Consider the following 19,683-nt stretch of genomic DNA (forward strand, 5'->3'; position numbering starts at 1 on the left):
CAGAGGACTGAGGACACACCCCTGGATGGGGCCTTGTGTTGAGTCAGTGTGGAGGATGACTTGTTGCCAATCCTCACAGCCTGTGGTCTGCCCGTCAGGAAGTCCAGGATCCAGTTGCAGAGGGTAGTGTTCTGACCCAGGGCTCTGAGCTTGGTGCCGAGCTTGGAGGAACAACAGTGTTGAGCGCTGAACTGTAGTCAATGAACAGCATTCTCCCATAGGTGTTATTTGGTTATTATACAACGGTTGGGTCTAATCCTGAATGCTGATTGGTTAAAACCGCATTCCAGACGGTGTCTATTCCTCAAGTTACCACCGGCTAAATCTATGACGTTAAAATGCCTATTTACTCTGTTCCATCTGACTACACAATCCACTGTCTCATCGGCCCAGCCAGGCAATTTATAAACTTGATCTCCACTATAAAAAGCATCTAGACATTATTTCACATTTCTTTTAGACTAACATGTAGTTTTCAACAGTGTAGATTTGAATAAATCTCTCTGACATTTGCACAGAAAAAAATCAATGTTCAGATTCGATCTCCACCAGTCCCATTGTAATGAACGTGTCGGGGACGAGAGACAGGCAGCGTTTTCTCAGCCAGTCAAAATCAGGAATCAGTTGGCATCATTTTGATATATGCTAAAAAAATGTGCATTGAAAAAAAGGTCAAACAAAACAAAGTGCAGCTCGTTTGCAGACTTTCCTCGACGAACCACACCCCGGTGTCAATATATCCTCCAAACACCAGCTTCTCGGGCATTAACACCTAAATGCCAACTGCTTGAGAGTGCTTAGTCATTATGAGTATAATGTGTGTTAGACCGAGCTGAATACATGGTTTGACATCTGGTTTGAGTGGATTCATGGATCATGGTGCCAACCCTTTTTTTTCCTACTGTGTTATTGACTTGTTAATTGTTTATTCCATGTGTAACTCTGTGTTGTCTGTTCACACTGCTATGCTTTATCTTGGCCAGGTCGCAGTTGCAAATGAGAACCTGTTCTCAACTAGCCTACCTGGTTAAATAAAGGTGTTCTCAACTAGCCTACCTGGTTAAATAAAGGTGTTCTCAACTAGCCTACCTGGTTAAATAAAGGTGTTCTCAACTAGCCTACCTGGTTAAATAAAGGTGAGAAAAAAAAATGTATTGATGTGATTTAAAGTGGGGTGAGGTCCCCCTCTAATGGGCGGATATTGTAACTACAGGAATCCAGTTCTACTCCTGAAATAGTCCTCTACTGTCTCGGCCCTGCCTGTGGTTTTGTTGGGTGTTTTGTAACTCTGATAGGCCTATTCATTAATTAGTCTCGGTCCAGCCTTGGGGTTTATAGAGGGTTTTGAAACTCTGATAGACCTATTACTTAATTAGTATGTCCAGCCTGGGGCTTTATCAGGGGGATTTGCAAATCTGATAGGCCTATTCCTTAATTCATGCTTCTGAATGTTGCAAGAATTTCCCCCACATATGTCCTATAGACCAGACGTGGTTATTACTCTGACGTAGATACGATCTAAACCCTCTATGAATGTATTGTAACGACCCTGGGTTTATAAGCGCGGAAATCGATCCTGCCGCACGAGTATGCTTTTGCGGTACAGTCGATAGCGCGCCGGACCTCGGGCTCGATGGTCGAGGGTTCGAGACCTGCTCCCTGGCTGTTTCATTACAGTATATACATATAACGTATGTCTTTCAGTTCGTCTTTCTAGAAGGCAGGGCACATTGAAAATAATAATTGGAACGAATAAATATTTGTAACTACATACTTCTGAGATAATGTCCGTGTGGTTGAACTGTTGGAACCAACACACCACTGTGAAGCCGTGTTTCCTGGTATTACAGGAAAACAGCTATGAAGTTTCCTGGTATTATAGGGCTCAATCAAAGAGTCCTCAGTCAGTGGCTGGGGCTTCTTGATATCACGTCATACTACAAATGATTTGACATGCTTTTTGATTCATGGTGAGTCCAAGTCCGCTTTAAAAAGTCACTATGACTGTTTGATTTCAGAAGGTAGTGATAGAGGATTTTCGACCAGCAGACCATTTCGTTATATTTGGGTAGGTAACAAGGGCTTTTAATCATAATGCTTTATAGTGTACACACTATTGTACTTTGATGGTAAACTATTGGTGGTGAGTTTGTTTGTAAAGAGTATTATGTTTAGCTTATATTTTAACAGAAGACCACTCTACTCCCCGGAACTTGATCGTTTTATGAAATTGCAGTAATAGCCCATGCCTGCTAATGACTACTCTTATATTGACACACATGTGAATTAATTGTACATAAGTATATTCAACATGTAAAATACCTAGTAGCTTAGCTAATACCACTTTCTCGGATTCGATCCGCATCTGGCGCGAACTCGGGACCTCAGCCTTCTTCCATTAAAAGAAGGTCATGTTACCTCAACAGCTAACTAATGAGGCGATGCAAGCGGGACACTTCGGCTAAGGAGTCAATTTCATCTCCATGTGATACGCTAGCCACTATAATAAAACACGCCTGGTTTACACTCTTCATAAAATGTCAGGGGCCTAATTTATCAATATTACTAGAAACTATTCTAAAATAAAACTTATGAACGGAATGTAGAATGTTTCTACGCATAGAAAAAGTTTGATTTGTTACACTTTTTCTATTTAAAATAAATAAACAAATCACACGTTTTCTATGCGTAGGAACATTCTACATTCCGTTCATAAGTAGTATTTTAGAATAGTTTCTAGCAATATTGATAAATTAGGCCCCCTATATATATAATATTAATTAATTATGAATTATATATTAATTAACCTTTATTTAACTAGGCAAGTCAGTTAAGAACAAATTCTTTGGGGAACGATATCTGATAAACCAATCTGTACTTTCTGTAAAAAGTACCACCGGTCTCTAAAAACGCGCTCTGATAAATGCAGTGTGTGCCAGATCTTGTAACAGCGCATGATCAGCCGTCTCTCAAGTGATTTCTTTTACCTCAGTCTTTTATAGTATTTCTACAATGGTTTAACTTTAACACTTGCCTCTAATTTAACAAATGACTGTACATTATATGGATTAGTATCAAAACAAATGCACTGATGTGGTCAAATGATATATAGCCTGTCAATATGTGTTGCATGAATTCCCAATTGAAATACAATTCAATCGAAAAATAATTTAATTATGACTCGGGAACAATTTCACACATGTTCAACATATATTTTCCACACGCTAGACAAGCAGTTCCCTTATTCCACCATTTGGCACTGTGCCTACGCATGTTTATGGCTGTGCGTACATTTACTCAGTCACGCTCAAGCAAACGTTCATAGTGATTCATCTCACAATTTGCGTGGAAATTATCCCACGCGTGGTTTATGCACAGATTTGTGCCTGCACATGGTTGATACACGAGGCCCCTGAAATTCATGATGTTTAAATGTATGTAAGTAATACATGGATATCCTAATAGTGAGAAAAAAAATCACATTTACGCTGAATAATATATTGATTTTGTATTTATTACTCAAACGTATTGATGGATTTGTGTTTGGTGAATAATTTATTTTTGTGAAATATGAAGTTTTAATCTGACAGATTAGCGGAAGTACGCATGTATTTCTTTAAATCCACATCCGGTTCTCAGTCAACAATGAAAGTGAACTGCTGGGGAAATCATAAGGGAATGTAGTATTTCATTATGTATTACGTTTTCTTAGGGAGTTGAGAAAATTGGGTAGGATTTCGACTTTCCCTGTCTTTGGTCCACACTCCAGTCCAGTTGGTGGCGGTAATGCACCTTAAAGTTGGTTTCCAACCGCCATATAAAATCCACAGAAGATGAACAACGAGCCCTGTGTTTTGAAATCTGACTCCACTACAGGACTGTGTTAGCTGTGAATCCTTTCATCTCGCTAAGTTATCTTATAGGGAGAGACAAGTTACATTAACTAGTTGTATTGGCACTTCCCCACAATGGCAGAAGCAGGATACAAAGCCATGGCTTCGGCTACTTCAGGTGCAAACTTTACCCCACTTTCCGACTTATTAGCTTGCTAGCTAGCTGCTAGTTCCACACCAGTAGACAGCTAACGTTAGCTAGCTAGTTGGCTAGCGACTTATGACGCTGTCCGGTCAGTCTTACGTTTTTAGGAGTAATGGCTTGGTCCTACCTAGCCTGGGCAGCTGTTAGTTGGTTTATGATGGAGATCCATAAAGCCCACCAGCCGCTGCCCAGACTAGCCTGGTCCGAGGTCTGCCTGGTGTGTCAATGTGCCCACAGGAGTTGGCAAGACAGTACAAACAGACCTTGGACCAGGCTACTAACTGTCCCCTGTAAGCCTTCTGTCATATAACTAAACAAGTGCCCAAGGTAATGTCGATGACTTCCACAGGTTCTATTCACTTCTTCCACAATGATTTTTGAGGATGAGATACAAATGAAAGAATACCTCAAGATGATGACTGATATGATCGTGTTGTGTGCCACCCTGGCCATCTCTCTCTTCTTCTGGATCATTTCCATCACAGCCAGCACATATTATGGTAAGAGACACCTGCGTGCGTGGACATGCTCACACACACACCTTGTCAGTTATGTCCAGTGTTTTCCCATTGTGGGTTATAAAATGCTTGTTAACCCTTTAAAATAATAATAAATGTTCTGCATAAATGTGCTCTAAAATGTCATCTGATCTTCATCTAAGTCCTACTCCTAATAATAGGTCAAGTTCATCTGATTTAAACAAATAACACAAAAACAATTGTCCTTTTGAATTTCTTTATTGAGAAAATTGATCCAACATTACATTTATTTGTGGGGGAAAAAAGTATGTAAATCTCTAGATTAATGAGCTCAAAGTGGATTAAAGTAGTCAAACGTTTAGTATTTGGTCCCATATAGAAGATGTTTCAGAACACTTCTAAATTAATCTTGATAGTGCCATGATTAAGAAAAAAACACGAATGAATCATGAATACGGATGAGTGAGAAGTTTAGAGGCTGCAAAACATGCTCTCACCGTTACCCATAAGAGGGGAGAACATGATTTGTTGCAGAAATAGAGACAATGCTAAAGAGTGCAAACTTTCTCTCAACACTATATAAGCAAGATGGGCCCCCCTTCCTAGCTCTGTTGCTCCCTCCCTTCCTAGCTCTGTTGCTCCCCCCCCCCTTCCTAGCTCTGTTGCTCCCCCCCCTACCTAGCTCTGTTGCTCCCCCCCCTACCTAGCTCTGTTGCTCCCCCCCCCTTCCTAGCTCTGTTGCTCTCCCCCCCTTCCTAGCTCTGTTGCTCTCCCCCCCTTCCTAGCTCTGTTGCTCTCCCCCCCTTCCTAGCTCTGTTGCCCCCCCCTTCCTAGCTCTGTTGCCCCCCCCTTCCTAGCTCTGTTGCCCCCCCCTTCCTAGCTCTGTTGCCCCCCCCTTCCTAGCTCTGTTGCCCCCCCTTCCTAGCTCTGTTGCCCCCCCCTTCCTAGCTCTGTTGCCCCCCCCCCCCCTTCCTAGCTCTGTTGCTCCCCCCCCCCCCCCCCCTTCCTAGCTCTGTTGCTCCCCCCTTCCTAGCTCTGTTGCTCCCCCTTCCTAGCTCTGTTGCCCCCCCTCCCCCCGCCGCTGCCTAGTTCTGTTGCCCCCCCTGCCTAAAAAAGAGAGGCTTCTATTCACCTCATTCCAGAATATAGACAAGGAAAGATGGTTTCAGTAGTAGATGTTTGTTAAAGAGGATGAAGCACGACTTGATGAAACACTGATTATTAGCTAGAGCTATAACCTAATTCAATGCGTCATTCCAGGCACTCTCCAGCCGGTGTCTCCGTGGCGATGGTTGTTCTCCATCCTGGTTCCTCTGACTCTCACCACACGGGCCCTGAAGAAGAGGAGTCTGGACCACAGCGGAGCCCTGGGAGGTAAACAAACAATAGAACATAAATCAATGAATCAAAATAAAAACCTTCCTGCTCAGGAGGTATTCTATGACTTTCAGCGGAAGAACTGCCTGTGTCTTCACCTTGTAGTTCTGTGTGTTTAATCAATCAAAACGTGTTATGACAGCCTCACCTACATGTTAATTCCCACGGATGTGTTGTGCAACCAGAAGCACCGCCCCGGCACTTACTTAGGCCTACTTCATGTAGGAATTCAGCAGAATTCAATTGCTCTTAAATACAAGTAAAACTAAATGCATGCTCTTCAACCGATCGCTACCTGCACCTACCCGCCTGTCCAACATCACTACTCTGGACGGCTCTGACTTAGAATACGTGGACAACTACAAATACTTAGGTGTCTGGTTAGACTGTAAACTCTCCTTCCAGACCCATATCAAACATCTCCAATCCAAAGTTAAATCTAGAATTGGCTTCCTATTTCGCAACAAAGCATCCTTCACTCATGCTGCCAAACATACCCTTGTAAAACTGACCATCCTACCAATCCTCGACTTTGGCGATGTCATTTACAAAATAGCCTCCAATACCCTACTCAACAAATTGGATGCAGTCTATCACAGTGCAATCCGTTTTATCACCAAAGCCCCATATACTACCCACCATTGCGACCTGTACGCTCTCGTTGGCTGGCCCTCGCTTCATACTCGTCGCCAAACCCACTGGCTCCATGTCATCTACAAGACCCTGCTAGGTAAAGTCCCCCCTTATCTCAGCTCGCTGGTCACCATAGCATCTCCCACCTGTAGCACACGCTCCAGCAGGTATATCTCTCTAGTCACCCCCAAGACCAATTCTTTCTTTGGCCGCCTCTCCTTCCAGTTCTCTGCTGCCAATGACTGGAACGAACTACAAAAATCTCTGAAACTGGAAACACTTATCTCCCTCACCAGCTTTAAGCACCAACTGTCAGAGCAGCTCACAGATTACTGCACCTGTACATAGCCCACCTATAATTTAGCCCAAACAACTACCTCTTTCCCAACTGTATTTAATTTTTATTTATTTATTTATTTTGCTCCTTTGCACCCCATTATTTTTTTATTTCTACTTTGCACATTCTTCCATTGCAAAACTACCATTCCAGTATTTTACTTGCTATATTGTATTTACTTTGCCATCATGGCCTTTTTTTGCCTTTACCTCCCTTCTCACCTCATTTGCTCACATTGTATATAGACTTGTTTATACTGCATTATTGACTGTATGTTTGTTTTTACTCCATGTGTAACTCTGTGTCGTTTTATCTGTCGAACTGCTTTGCTTTATCTTGGCCAGGTCGCAATTGTAAATGAGAACTTGTTCTCAACTTGCCTACCTGGTTAAATAAAGGTAAAATAAAATAAATAAATAAAAAGGGAGAATATGTAGCGAATGGAAAAAGATCACTTTTATATACAGATATTTCAGTTAACCAGGCAAGTCAGTTAAGAAAAACATATTATTTACAATGATGGCCTAGGGACAGTGGGTTAACTGCCTTGTTCAGGGGAACAGTGGGTTAACTGCCTTGTTCAGGGGGACAGTGGGTTAACTGCCTTGTTCAGGGGAACAGTGGGTTAACTGCCTTGTTCAGGGGAACAGTGGGTTAACTGCCTTGTTCAGGGGAACAGTGGGTTAACTGCCTTGTTCAGGGGAACAGTGGGTTAACTGCCTTGTTCAGGGGAACAGTGGGTTAACTGCCTTGTTCAGGGGAACAGTGGGTTAACTGCCTTGTTCAGGGGAACAGTGGGTTAACTGCCTTGTTCAGGGGAACAGTGGGTTTACTGCCTTGTTCAGGGGAACAGTGGGTTTACTGCCTTGTTCAGGGGAACAGTGGGTTTACTGCCTTGTTCAGGGGAACAGTGGGTTTACTGCCTTGTTCAGGGGAACAGTGGGTTTACTGCCTTGTTCAGGGGAACAGTGGGTTTACTGCCTTGTTCAGGGGAACAGTGGGTTTACTGCCTTGTTCAGGGGAACAGTGGGTTTACTGCCTTGTCAGCTCGGGGATTCGATCCAGCAACCTTTCGGTTACTGGCCCAACGCTCTAACCACTAGGCTCCCTGCCTCTAACCACTAGGCTCCCTGCCGCCCCAATATGACAAATATGGGGAAAAAATAGTTGTTGTGTGTTGATGCAATGTCTTCCACTATATTCTCAATCCCTCGTGGGACCAACTGCTTATCTATTGGTCCTGTGGTGACTCGCCTACTCAGGAATGGAAGGTGCTCAACCAACAAGTCTGAACAGTTTACAACGGCTGCCTGGGGGGGAATTACTTCCAGACTGAAGTACAGTCCTTCAGTTTCACCAGGTCTGCACACGGAATAAGAGCTTCTCTTCCCTTAAACAGACTCACTAGGCGTGGAGGACTCTGGAGGACTGCTTTTCCTTAAGGATTCGGACAGGATCAGACTTTGACTGTAAAAAGGGGACAGGTTTTGCCAGTTCATATTATGGAAGAGGATCTTCTGAACGATAACTGCACAGCAGATAATCTGCCCTTGTATACATTCTACGCCTCTGTGATGATTGTGGAGTTCACCCTGGCTCTGCCTCTTAACCTCTCAGTGCTCTACCTCTTCATCTTCAAGCTGGAGTTCTGGAAACTGAACTCCAACAACCTTTTCCTGTTCAATCTCGTGTTGGCTGACCTCCTTCTGCTAGGCTGTTTGCCAGTGAACGCCTACAATTTTCTTCGCGGAGAGCGGCAGAGTGTGGACGGAAAGATCTGCAAAGCCATGCTCTTCATGCTGTTTCTGAACCGAGGCGCCAGTATCGGCTTCCTGGCTGTGATTTCACTCGATCGCTACTTCAACGTGGTTCATCCTGGGAACAAGGACTTTGTCCTCAAAAAGTCCCCTCATATATCTGTCTTCATCTGGCTAGTACTGCTTCCTTTGACGATCCCCACCATGCTGAAGACCGGCTGCTGTAGCAGTCATGGGGACATCACTGACACTCTGAGAGAGGTTGTGTTTTTCACCCAGATTCTCATCCCTTTCTTTGTGTTGGTGTACTGCACGGTCCGCATTGTCAACAGACTTAAAAAGAAGACAGTAGGTGACAGGACCAAGCTGCGTCGAGCAGTGTTTCTGGTCACCTCTGTCATGCTGCTCTTTTCTTTCTGTTTCCTGCCTTGTACCATCGCTAGAATTGTTCTGTTGATTGTCAGAGCCATGGATTTAGAGAATGCTAAGAATATAGCTGTTCAGGTCTATGATGGTTTCATAGTTTTTTCCCACATGGACTGTCTAGTGGACCCAATTGTGTACTGTTTAAGCAGCACTAAGTTCAAACACCTCTACCTGACAACGTATTGCCCCTGTCTACTGAGAAACAACGCAGAAATGGTTGAAAGAACAAACCCGACACGAACCAACTTAAATCTAAAACGCAACAACAACACACTGTAGCTAGTAGTCTAAAACGCAACAACAACACACTGTAGCTAGTAGGTAATGATACTTCTGGGTGTGGGCGTGGTTGTGGGTGTGGTCGTGGGCGTGGCCACAGTTTTTAAAGAGTTTCTTGTGGTTATACACTTTCATGGGGCTGAGAATTTTTTGGTATTTAAAAAAAAAAAGAAATAAGAGAATTTCCTGCAATTCTACACATTTTACCATGGCTTATGTCATATAACTGAAACTTTGTTAAAACAAGTCTATTGGGGCCCCATGCCAGGACATTTTTTAAAAACATTTTAGATTCTCTCTGACTGTCTAGTTTTTTATTTTGGTGATGGTTAGTTCTCAAAGATGATCTTATTTCAAAAGATATCGCTCCGTTTATCTTTTCTACATACTTTCTATCTGGTTTTAGTCGTTTTAAGTTCACACTGAAAAGGTTTTTTACCATGTTCATCTGTTTTGATGTGGCAGCCCGCCGCTGCTAAATGAGTATAGGGGAAGCACTGGCATGTTCATCTGTTTTGATGTGGCAGCCCGCCGCTGCTAAATGAGTATAGGGGAAGCACTGGCATGTTCATCTGTTTTGATGTGGCAGCCCGCCGCTGCTAAATGAGTATAGGGGAAGCACTGGCATGTTCATCTGTTTTGATGTGGCAGCCCGCCGCTGCTAAATGAATATAGGGGAAGCACTTGCATGTTCAGCTTCTGTTTGCCAAATCAGACTGTGATTCAATACTGGTTTCTGTTATGATCAGTCATCGGGTTCGTTCACCTGTGATATCATCATGTTAAACAGATCATCATGATGCTGTTACTAATTGTCTGTGTCAAATAAATATTCTCCTCAAATGATGCTCCCATAAAAATGATTGTTACGACTACTACTACTACCACCAAGACAACAACAGCTGATAGGAGCTACCCCCTCTTCCCTTGGAGAGGTAAGACCACATTATATACTACTACTACCACCAAGACAACAACATCTGATAGGAGCTACCCCCTCTTCCCTTGGAGAGGTAAGACCACATTATATACTACTACTAGTACTACAACAGCTGATAGGAGCTACCCCCTCTTCCCTTGGAGAGGTAAGACCACATTACAGTTGAAGTCGGAAGTTTACGTACACTTAGGTTGGAGTCATTAAAACTCATTTTTCAACCACTTCACACAATTCTTGTTAACAAACTATGGCAAGTCATTTAGGACATCTACTTTGTGCCTGACACAAGTCCTTTTTTCAACATTTGTTTACAGACAGATTATTTCACTTATAATTCACTGTATAATTCACTGTAATTCCAGTGGGTCAGAAGTTTATATACACAGTTGAGTGTGCCTTTAAACAGCTTGGAAAATTCCAGAAAATGATGTCATGGCTTTAGAAGCTTCTGATAGGCTAATTGACGTCATTTGAGTCGATTGGAGGTGTACCTGTGGATGTACCTTCACGCCTGAAGGTACCACGTTCATGTGTACAAACAATAGTATGCAAGTATAAACACCATGGGACCACGCAGCCGTCATACCGCTCAGGAAGGAGACGCGTTGTGTCTCCTAGAGATGAACGTACTTTGGTGCGAAACGTGCAAATCAATCCCAGAACAACATCTCAGGACATCAGTCAGTTAAAGCTTGGTTGCAAATGGACAATGACCCCAAGCATACTTCCAAATTATTGTCAGGATTAAATGTCAGGAATTGGGAAAAACTGAGTTTAAATCTATTTGGCTAAAGTGTATGTAAACTTCTGACTTCAACTGTATTTACTACTAGTACTACCACTACTACTAGTACTACCACTACTACTACAACTACAACAGCTGATAGGAATCTATATGTACTGTCTGATAATATTCAGTCTCTATATATCTACTGTATAATACTATTCAGTATCTACAGTGCACTCAAAGTATTCAGACCCCTTGATTTTCCAAATTTTTGTTACTTTACAGCCTTATTCTAAAATGGGTTAAATCGTTTTTTTCCCCCCTCAATCTACAAACACAATACCTCATGACATCACAATAACCCCATAATGACATCACAATAACCCCATAATGACATCACAATAACCCATAATGACATCACAATACCACAGAACCTTTACTGAGTACTTTGTTAAAGCTTTGGCAGCGATAACAGCCTGAAGACTTCTTGGGTATGATGCTTAAAGCTTTGACAGCGATAACAGCCTAGAGTCTTCTTGGGTATGATGCTTAAAGCTTTGGCAGCGATAACAGCCTGAAGACTTCTTGGGTATGATGCTTAAAGCTTTAACAGCGATAACAGCCTAGAGTCTTGTTGGGTATGATGCTTAAAGCTTTAACAGCGATAACAGCCTAGAGTCTTGTTGGGTATGATGCTCCAAGCTTGTTACAGCTTTGACAGCGATAACAGCCTAGAGTCTTGTTGGGTATGATGCTCCAAGCTTAAAGCTTTGACAGCGATAACAGCCTAGAGTCTTGTTGGGTATGATGCTCCAAGCTTAAAGCTTTGACAGCGATAACAGCCTAGAGTCTTGTTGGGTATGATGCTTAAAGCTTTGGCAGCGATAACAGCCTGAAGACTTCTTGGGTATGATGCTCCAAGCTTGTTACAGCTTTAACAGCGATAACAGCCTAGAGTCTTGTTGGGTATGATGCTCCAAGCTTTAACAGCGATAACATCCTAGAGTCTTGTTGGGTATGATGCTCCAAGCTTTAACAGCGATAACATCCTAGAGTCTTGTTGGGTATGATGCTCCAAGCTTTGGCAGCGATAACATCCTAGAGTCTTGTTGGGTATGATGCTCCAAGCTTAAAGCTTTAACAGCGATAACAGCCTAGAGTCTTGTTGGGTATGATGCTCCAAGCTTAAAGCTTTAACAGCGATAACAGCCTAGAGTCTTGTTGGGTATGATGCTTAAAGCTTTGGCAGCGATAACAGCCTAGAGTCTTGTTGGGTATGATGCTCCAAGCTTTAACAGCGATAACAGCCTAGAGTCTTGTTGGGTATGATGCTCTAAGCTTTGGCAGCGATAACATCCTAGAGTCTTGTTGGGTATGATGCTTAAAGCTTTGGCAGCGATAACATCCTGAAGACTTCTTGGGTATGATGCTCCAAGCTTGTTACAGCTTTGACAGCGATAACAGCCTGAAGACTTCTTGGGTATGATGCTCCAAGCTTGGCACACCTGTATTTGAGGAGTTTCTCCCATTTTTCTTTTTCTCTGCAAGTGTGCCTTGAATTCTAAATAAATCACCAACCGTGTCACCAGTAACGCACCATCACACCTCCTCCTCCATGCATCACGTGGGAACCACACATGCAGAGATCATCTGTTCACCTCCTCCTCCATGCATCACGTGGGAACCACACATGCAGAGATCATCTGTTCACCTCCTCCTCCATGCATCACGTGGGAACCACACATGCAGAGATCATCTGTTCACCTCCTCCTCCATGCATCACGTGGGAACCACACATGCAGAGATCATCTGTTCACCTCCTCCTCCATGCATCACGTGGGAACCACACATGCAGAGATCATCTGTTCACCTCCTCCTCCATGCATCACGTGGGAACCACACATGCAGAGATCATCTGTTCACCTACTCTGCGTCTCATAAAGACACGGTGGTTGGACCCAAACATCTCAAATTTGGACTCTTCAGACCAAAGGACCGATTTCCACCGTTCTAATGTCCATTGCTTGTGTTTCTTGGCCCAAGCAAGTCTCTTCCTCTTATTGGTGTCCTTTAGTAGTGGTTTCTTTGCAGCAATTTGACCATGAAGGCCTGATTCACACTGTTGATGTGTCTTTTACTTAAACTCTGAAGCATTTATTTGGGATGCAATTTCTGAGGCTGGTAACTCTAATGCACTTATCCTCTGCAGCAGAGGTAACTCTGGGTCTTCCTTTCCTGTGGCGGTCCTCATGAGAGCCAGTTTCATCATAGCGCTTGGTTTTTCAACTGCGCTTGAAAAAACGTTCAAAGTTCTTGACATTTTCCAGGTTGACTGACCTTCATGTCTTAAAGTAACGATGGACTGTCATTTTAATTGGCTCAAAGGCATTAACAAGAAAATGAATTACAAACATTAACTTTTTAACAAGGTACACCTGTTAATTGAAATGGATTCCAGGTGACTCCCTCATGAAGCTGGTTGAGAGAATGCCAAGCGTGTGCAAAGCTGTCATCAAAGCAAAGTGTGGCTACTTTGAAGAATCTCAAATATAAAACCATATTTTGATTTAACACGTTTTTTGGTTACTACATGATTCCATATGTATTATTTCATAGTCTTTCGGCTGGTACTGCATCATACTATTTTGGACATGCTTTGTTGGTGATGAAACAAACAGGACAATGTTCAAATGTTTCCACATTCCACACAGTTATTTTGAATATAAAATACCAACCAAATAAAGATTGATTTGATAAAGTGAATGATTTTGTAGCAGGCAGCATGGAAACATCAAGCAGAAACTGAGCAGAAATGTTTTAAAACATTAATGATATTTTTTAAGGATGTTAAATCTTCCTAATTTTTTAAATAATATATATATATATTGATCCATCAAATCTCAAACTCACCCAACAAATTATTAGGGGAAAAAACGATTATTAAAGAGGTACTTTGGGGTTTTGGTAATGAGGCTCTTTGATGTACTTCCCCAGAGTCGGATGACTTCATACCATTTTTATGTCTCCGTGTCCAGTATGAGGGAAGTTACATGTAGTTTTGTGAGCCAACGCTAACTAGCATCACCCATATACTTCAAAGCAATGTGCTATCTACATCTTAACTTCCTTTTATACTGGACATGGAGACATAATGTTATCCGAGAGTTCATCGGACTCCGGGGAAGTACATAAAGGGTAGTATCAGTTTAACCTTAGGAGTCTCTTTGTGTTTTAATGATAGTATTAATTCTAAGATGCATTCCACACAGTTCCAGCAACCCCAGGCGTATGAGAAGAGGGGTTTCCCCTGATATAAGTCACACCAGGCCATCAGCAGTCCTCGTGATCTGGATCTGAGAGGAATGAATTAGTCACCATTCTTTTAATCAGGGTCTGTGCTGAATCACATTATTCAACTGACTAAAGCAGTTAATTTATGTACTAATTGGTACATTCCACAGCAGAATAGGCCATAAATATGTTTGGTATAACAGATTGTTCTGCCAATTCTCACATAGAAACTGTGAGGAATGTTATTTTGCCATTTTGTATCCCAAACTAGTTTTAAGAAAATCATGAGGGAGGTGTTAATTTTAGGCTCTTTTTAAAACTTATCCATGCCTCCTGTAAGACCCTATGACCCTTGAACCGTACATGATACAGACAACATCTTGGAGTCAATATACTCCGTGTCCTCTCAAATATGGAGTACATCTAGATTCAGAAATAAATATTATCACATTTACTTTACCCAACATAACAAAAATATGGATATTAATTCAACAATATACTCCTCAAAGTGGGTTCTCTGGTACTTTTGAAGATATAACCCATTTTATACATAGAAATGTGCATTATAGGTAATTGCCCAATGACATGATTGCACATTCAGCAAATCACCAGCAGGGGGAGTTTAAAGAAAACATCCATTTCCCCCATTCACTGTGTTGGTGTTCATAAAATGTACCATAACTTAAATCAGCAGAGAGCCCACTCTGGTAATGTGATGTATTTGTAGAGTATATTGTCACAAACAATGTCTTTTAAAATGAACTAAATCAAAGAAAAGTTACTTTTCAGATATTCATATGAATATTTAATGTTGAATAAATGAATGTAAAAAAAATATATATATATATATATATATATATAATAATAACAGATCAAGACATACTCCATATGGCACACTATAAGGAGTATATTGACAACAAGATGTCTGTATCGTGTACAGTTCACAGATCATAGGGTCTTACAGGAGGCATATATACAGTAGGTCTAAAAAGGGCATAAAATGGCCATTTTCATCATGATTTTCTCAAACATACCGAGAGTAGAGGTTTTGTAGTACCTTTCTGATAAGGTAGTTAGACCTAGTTTGTAACCTGGTCCCAGATCTGTTAGAGCTGGCTCCCGTGGCTGTTGTTACGTCAAACAAACACGTGGTCATAACAACGGCCCAAAGAGTTGGCTATAAACAAGTACAAACAGATCTGGGATCAGGTAAGAGTTGTATTGTTTTCATGCTTTTGTTCCCTGTCCCCTACAGCCCTGCTGGTCGGCTTCATCCTCACCATGGCCAACATGAGTTTCTTCTCTGCTCTGCTGGCTTTCTTCATCACTTCCTCCAAGCTGACACGCTGGAAAGAAGACGTCAAGAAGAAACTAGACTCTGACTATAAAGAAGGTAACGAGTTACAGCGGCTAGGCCAGCAGCTAGGCCAGCAGCTAGGCCAGCAGCTAGCCAAATGACTCTCAAGAGATAGTCAGGCCACACTCCAGTAAGCAACAGCCCGCTACTGGATTGCATAGTCTACCTCAGTCAGTAATATCTGGTTTAAAAAATATATAATTTAACACCTGCGTAAGTCATTTGTCCTTAAAGGGATAGTTCACCTGTTTTGAAGTGTATCTTATTTAACAAGGAAACCCACCCCCAGGGAAGTCAAACCCACCCCCAGGGAAGTCAAACCCACCCCCAGGGAAGTCAAACCCACCCCCAGGGAAGTCAAACCCACCCCCAGGGAAGTCAAACCCACCCCCAGGGAAGTCAAACCCACCCCCAGGGAAGTCAAAAAGGAAGTGAAACATTTTGGAGGTGAACTATCATTCTAATGTGCGTCCCCTTTGCCCTCCAGGTGGTCAGAGGAACTGGGTGCAGGTGTTCTGTAACGGTGGTGTCCCCACAGAGCTGGCGCTGCTCTATATGATCGAGGTCAATCAATCAATCAATCAATCAATCAATGAATTATATATTTGAATACACATAACCGCTGCCTCAGCCAAGTGAGCCGACCACATCTGTCACTCATCTGAGGTTATTTCCTTTGTGTGGTCTTGGTTCTAATCAGGTGGGTCCAGGGGAGATGCCGGTGGACTTTGGGAAGCAGTACTCCGCCTCCTGGATGTGTCTGTCTCTGCTGGGGGCCTTGGCCTGCTCTACGGGGGACACCTGGGCTTCAGAGGTGGGGCCCGTCCTCAGTCAGACCAAACCCCGCCTCATCACCTCCTGGAGAGAGGTCCCTACAGGTACACACACACCTGGGCATCAGGGGTGAGGCCCGCCCTCAGTCAGACCAAACCCAGGCTCATCACCTACGTAAAGGGTGTGTGTGTGTGTGTGTGTGTGTGTGTGTGTGTGTGTGTGTGTGTGTGTGTCAAATCAAATTTTCTTCTCGACTGTATGTAATGAAACCTAAGATGACCTGGGGTACTAATGTAAGAAATAACACGTAAACAAAAAAAAAATGCATAGTTTCCTAGGAACGCGAAGCGAGGCGGCCATCTCTGTCGGCGCCGGAAGTACGTGTGTGTGTGAACTACTGTTTAAAAGTTTGGGGGTCACTTTTTTTTGTTCCATTTAATATAACATCAAACTGATCAGAAATACAGTGTAGACATTGTTAATGTTGTAAATGACTATAGTAGCTGGAATATCTACATAGGCCCATTATCAGCAACAATCACTCCTGTGTTCTAATGGCACGTTGTGTTAGCTAATCCAAGTTTATAATTTTAAAAGGCTAATTGATCATTAAAACTATTTTGCAATTATGTTGGCACAGCTGAAAACTGTTGTGCTGATTTTAAAGAAGCAATACAGCTAGCTTTCTTTAGACTAGTTGAGTATCTGGAGCATCAGCATTTGTGGATTTGATTACGGACTCAAAATGGCCAAAAACAAAGACCTTTCTTCTGAAACTCTTCAGTCTATTCTTGTTCTGAGAAATGAAGGCTATTCCATGAGAGAAATTGCCAAGAAACTGAAGATCTCGTACAACGCTGTGTACTCATCCCTTCACAGAACAGCGCAAACTGGCTCTAACCAGAATAGAAAGAGGCGTTGGAGGCCCCGGTGCACATCTGAGCAAGAGGACAAGTACATTAGTGTGTCTAGTTTGATAAACGGATGCCTCAAGTCCTCAACTGGCAGCTTCATTAAATAGTACCCGCAGAACACCTGCCTGATGCTGGCCTTCTAGGCAGAGTTCCTCTGTCCAGTCTCAACATCAACAGTGAAGAAGCGACTCCGGGATGCTGGCCTTCTAGGCAGAGTTCCTCTGTCCAGTCTCAACATCAACAGTGAAGAGGAGACATTGGGATGCTGGCCTTCTAGGCAGAGTTCCTCTGTCCAGTCTCAACATCAACAGTGAAGAGGTGACTCCGGGATGCTGGCCTTCTAGGCAGAGTTCCTCTGTCCAGTCTCAACATCAACAGTGAAGAGGAGACATTGGGATGCTGGCCTTCTAGGCAGAGTTCCTCTGTCCAGTCTCAACATCAACAGTGAAGAGGTGACTCCGGGATGCTGGCCTTCTAGGCAGAGTTCCTCTGTCCAGTCTCAACATCAACAGTGAAGAGGAGACATTGGGATGCTGGCCTTCTAGGCAGAGTTCCTCTGTCCAGTCTCAACATCAACAGTGAAGAGGTGACTCCGGGATGCTGGCCTTCTAGGCAGAGTTCCTCTGTCCAGTCTCAACATCAACAGTGAAGAGGAGACATTGGGATGCTGGCCTTCTAGGCAGAGTTCCTCTGTCCAGTCTCAACATCAACAGTGAAGAGGTGACTCCGGGATGCTGGCCTTCTAGGCAGAGTTCCTCTGTCCAGTCTCAACATCAACAGTGAAGAGGAGACTCCGGGATGCTGGCCTTCTAGGCAGAGATCCTCTGTCCAGTCTCAACATCAACAGTGAAGAGGAGACATTGGGATTCTGGCCTTCTAGGCAGAGTTCCTCTGTCCAGTCTCAACATCAACAGTGAAGAAGCGACTCCGGGATGGTGGCCTTCTAGACAGAGTTCCTCTGTCCAGTCTCAACATCAACAGTGAAGAGGAGACTCCGGGATGCTGGCCTTCTAGGCAGAGATCCTCTGTCCAGTCTCAACATCAACAGTGAAGAGGAGACATTGGGATTCTGGCCTTCTAGGCAGAGTTCCTCTGTCCAGTCTCAACATCAACAGAGAAGAGGAGACTCCGGGATGCTGGCCTTCTAGGCAGAGTTCCTCTGTCCAGTCTCAACATCAACAGTGAAGAGGAGACATTGGGATGCTGGCCTTCTAGGCAGAGTTCCTCTGTCCAGTCTCAACATCAACAGTGAAGAGGAGACATTGGGATGCTGGCCTTCTAGGCAGAGTTCCTCTGTCCAGTCTCAACATCAACAGTGAAGAGGAGACATTGGGATGCTGGCCTTCTAGGCAGAGTTCCTCTGTCCAGTCTCAACATCAACAGTGAAGAGGAGACATTGGGATGCTGGCCTTCTAGGCAGAGTTCCTCTGTCCAGTCTCAACATCAACAGTGAAGAGGAGACATTGGGATGCTGGCCTTCTAGGCAGAGTTCCTCTGTCCAGTCTCAACATCAACAGTGAAGAGGAGACATTGGGATGCTGGCCTTCTAGGCAGAGTTCCTCTGTCCAGTCTCAACATCAACAGTGAAGAGGAGACATTGGGATGCTGGCCTTCTAGGCAGAGTTCCTCTGTCCAGTCTCAACATCAACAGTGAAGAGGAGACATTGGGATTCTGGCCTTCTAGGCAGAGTTCCTCTGTCCAGTCTCAACATCAACAGTGAAGAGGAGACATTGGGATGCTGGCCTTCTAGGCAGAGTTCCTCTGTCCAGTCTCAACATCAACAGTGAAGAGGAGACATTGGGATGCTGGCCTTCTAGGCAGAGTTCCTCTGTCCAGTCTCAACATCAACAGTGAAGAGGAGACATTGGGATTCTGGCCTTCTAGGCAGAGTTCCTCTGTCCAGTCTCAACATCAACAGTGAAGAGGAGACATTGGGATGCTGGCCTTCTAGGCAGAGTTCCTCTGTCCAGTCTCAACATCAACAGTGAAGAGGAGAGATTGGGATGCTGGCCTTCTAGGCAGAGTTCCTCTGTCCAGTCTCAACATCAACAGTGAAGAGGTGACTCCAGGATTCTGGCCTTCTAGGCAGAGTTCCTCTGTCCAGTCTCAACATCAACAGTGAAGAGGCGACTCCGGGATGCTGGCCTTCTAGGCAGAGTTCCTCTGTCCAGTCTCAACATCAACAGTGAAGAGGGGACTCCGGGATGCTGGCCTTCTAGGCAGAGTTCCTCTGTCCAGTCTCAACATCAACAGTGAAGAGGGGACTCCGGGATGCTGGCCTTCTAGGCAGAGTTCCTCTGTCCAGTCTCAACATCAACAGTGAAGAGGGGACTCCGGGATGCTGGCCTTCTAG

General features: G+C 43.6%; 2 protein-coding genes across 2 annotated transcripts in view; both read left to right on the forward strand.

The window, feature by feature from the left end:
- The first annotated feature begins 3,647 nt into the window (after positions 1-3,647).
- Positions 3,648-19,683, forward strand: part of LOC109886137 (transmembrane protein 19-like) — a 37,345-nt gene continuing 21,309 nt past the window's right edge. The window contains exons 1-6 of the mRNA XM_031816105.1: positions 3,648-4,011; positions 4,388-4,538; positions 5,778-5,891; positions 15,540-15,677; positions 16,129-16,205; positions 16,342-16,519. Coding sequence (XP_031671965.1) covers positions 4,409-4,538; positions 5,778-5,891; positions 15,540-15,677; positions 16,129-16,205; positions 16,342-16,519 — 637 coding nt within the window. The 5' untranslated portion in view covers positions 3,648-4,011; positions 4,388-4,408. The remainder of the gene's footprint in view (positions 4,012-4,387; positions 4,539-5,777; positions 5,892-15,539; positions 15,678-16,128; positions 16,206-16,341; positions 16,520-19,683) is intronic.
- Positions 7,512-10,513, forward strand: LOC116361746 (12-(S)-hydroxy-5,8,10,14-eicosatetraenoic acid receptor-like). Its single transcript, XM_031816106.1, has one exon. The coding sequence runs from the start codon at positions 8,367-8,369 to the stop codon at positions 9,324-9,326; it is 960 nt and encodes a 319-aa protein (XP_031671966.1). The 5' UTR covers positions 7,512-8,366; the 3' UTR covers positions 9,327-10,513.

Source organism: Oncorhynchus kisutch, unplaced genomic scaffold (assembly GCF_002021735.2).
Source record: "Oncorhynchus kisutch isolate 150728-3 unplaced genomic scaffold, Okis_V2 scaffold743, whole genome shotgun sequence".
NCBI classification, from domain to species: domain Eukaryota; kingdom Metazoa; phylum Chordata; class Actinopteri; order Salmoniformes; family Salmonidae; genus Oncorhynchus; species Oncorhynchus kisutch.

What these genes read in the sequence shown, in the direction of transcription:
- LOC116361746 (XM_031816106.1), top strand. Translation starts at nt 8,367, where the DNA reads ATGGAAGAGGATCTTCTGAACGATAACTGCACAGCAGATAATCTGCCC.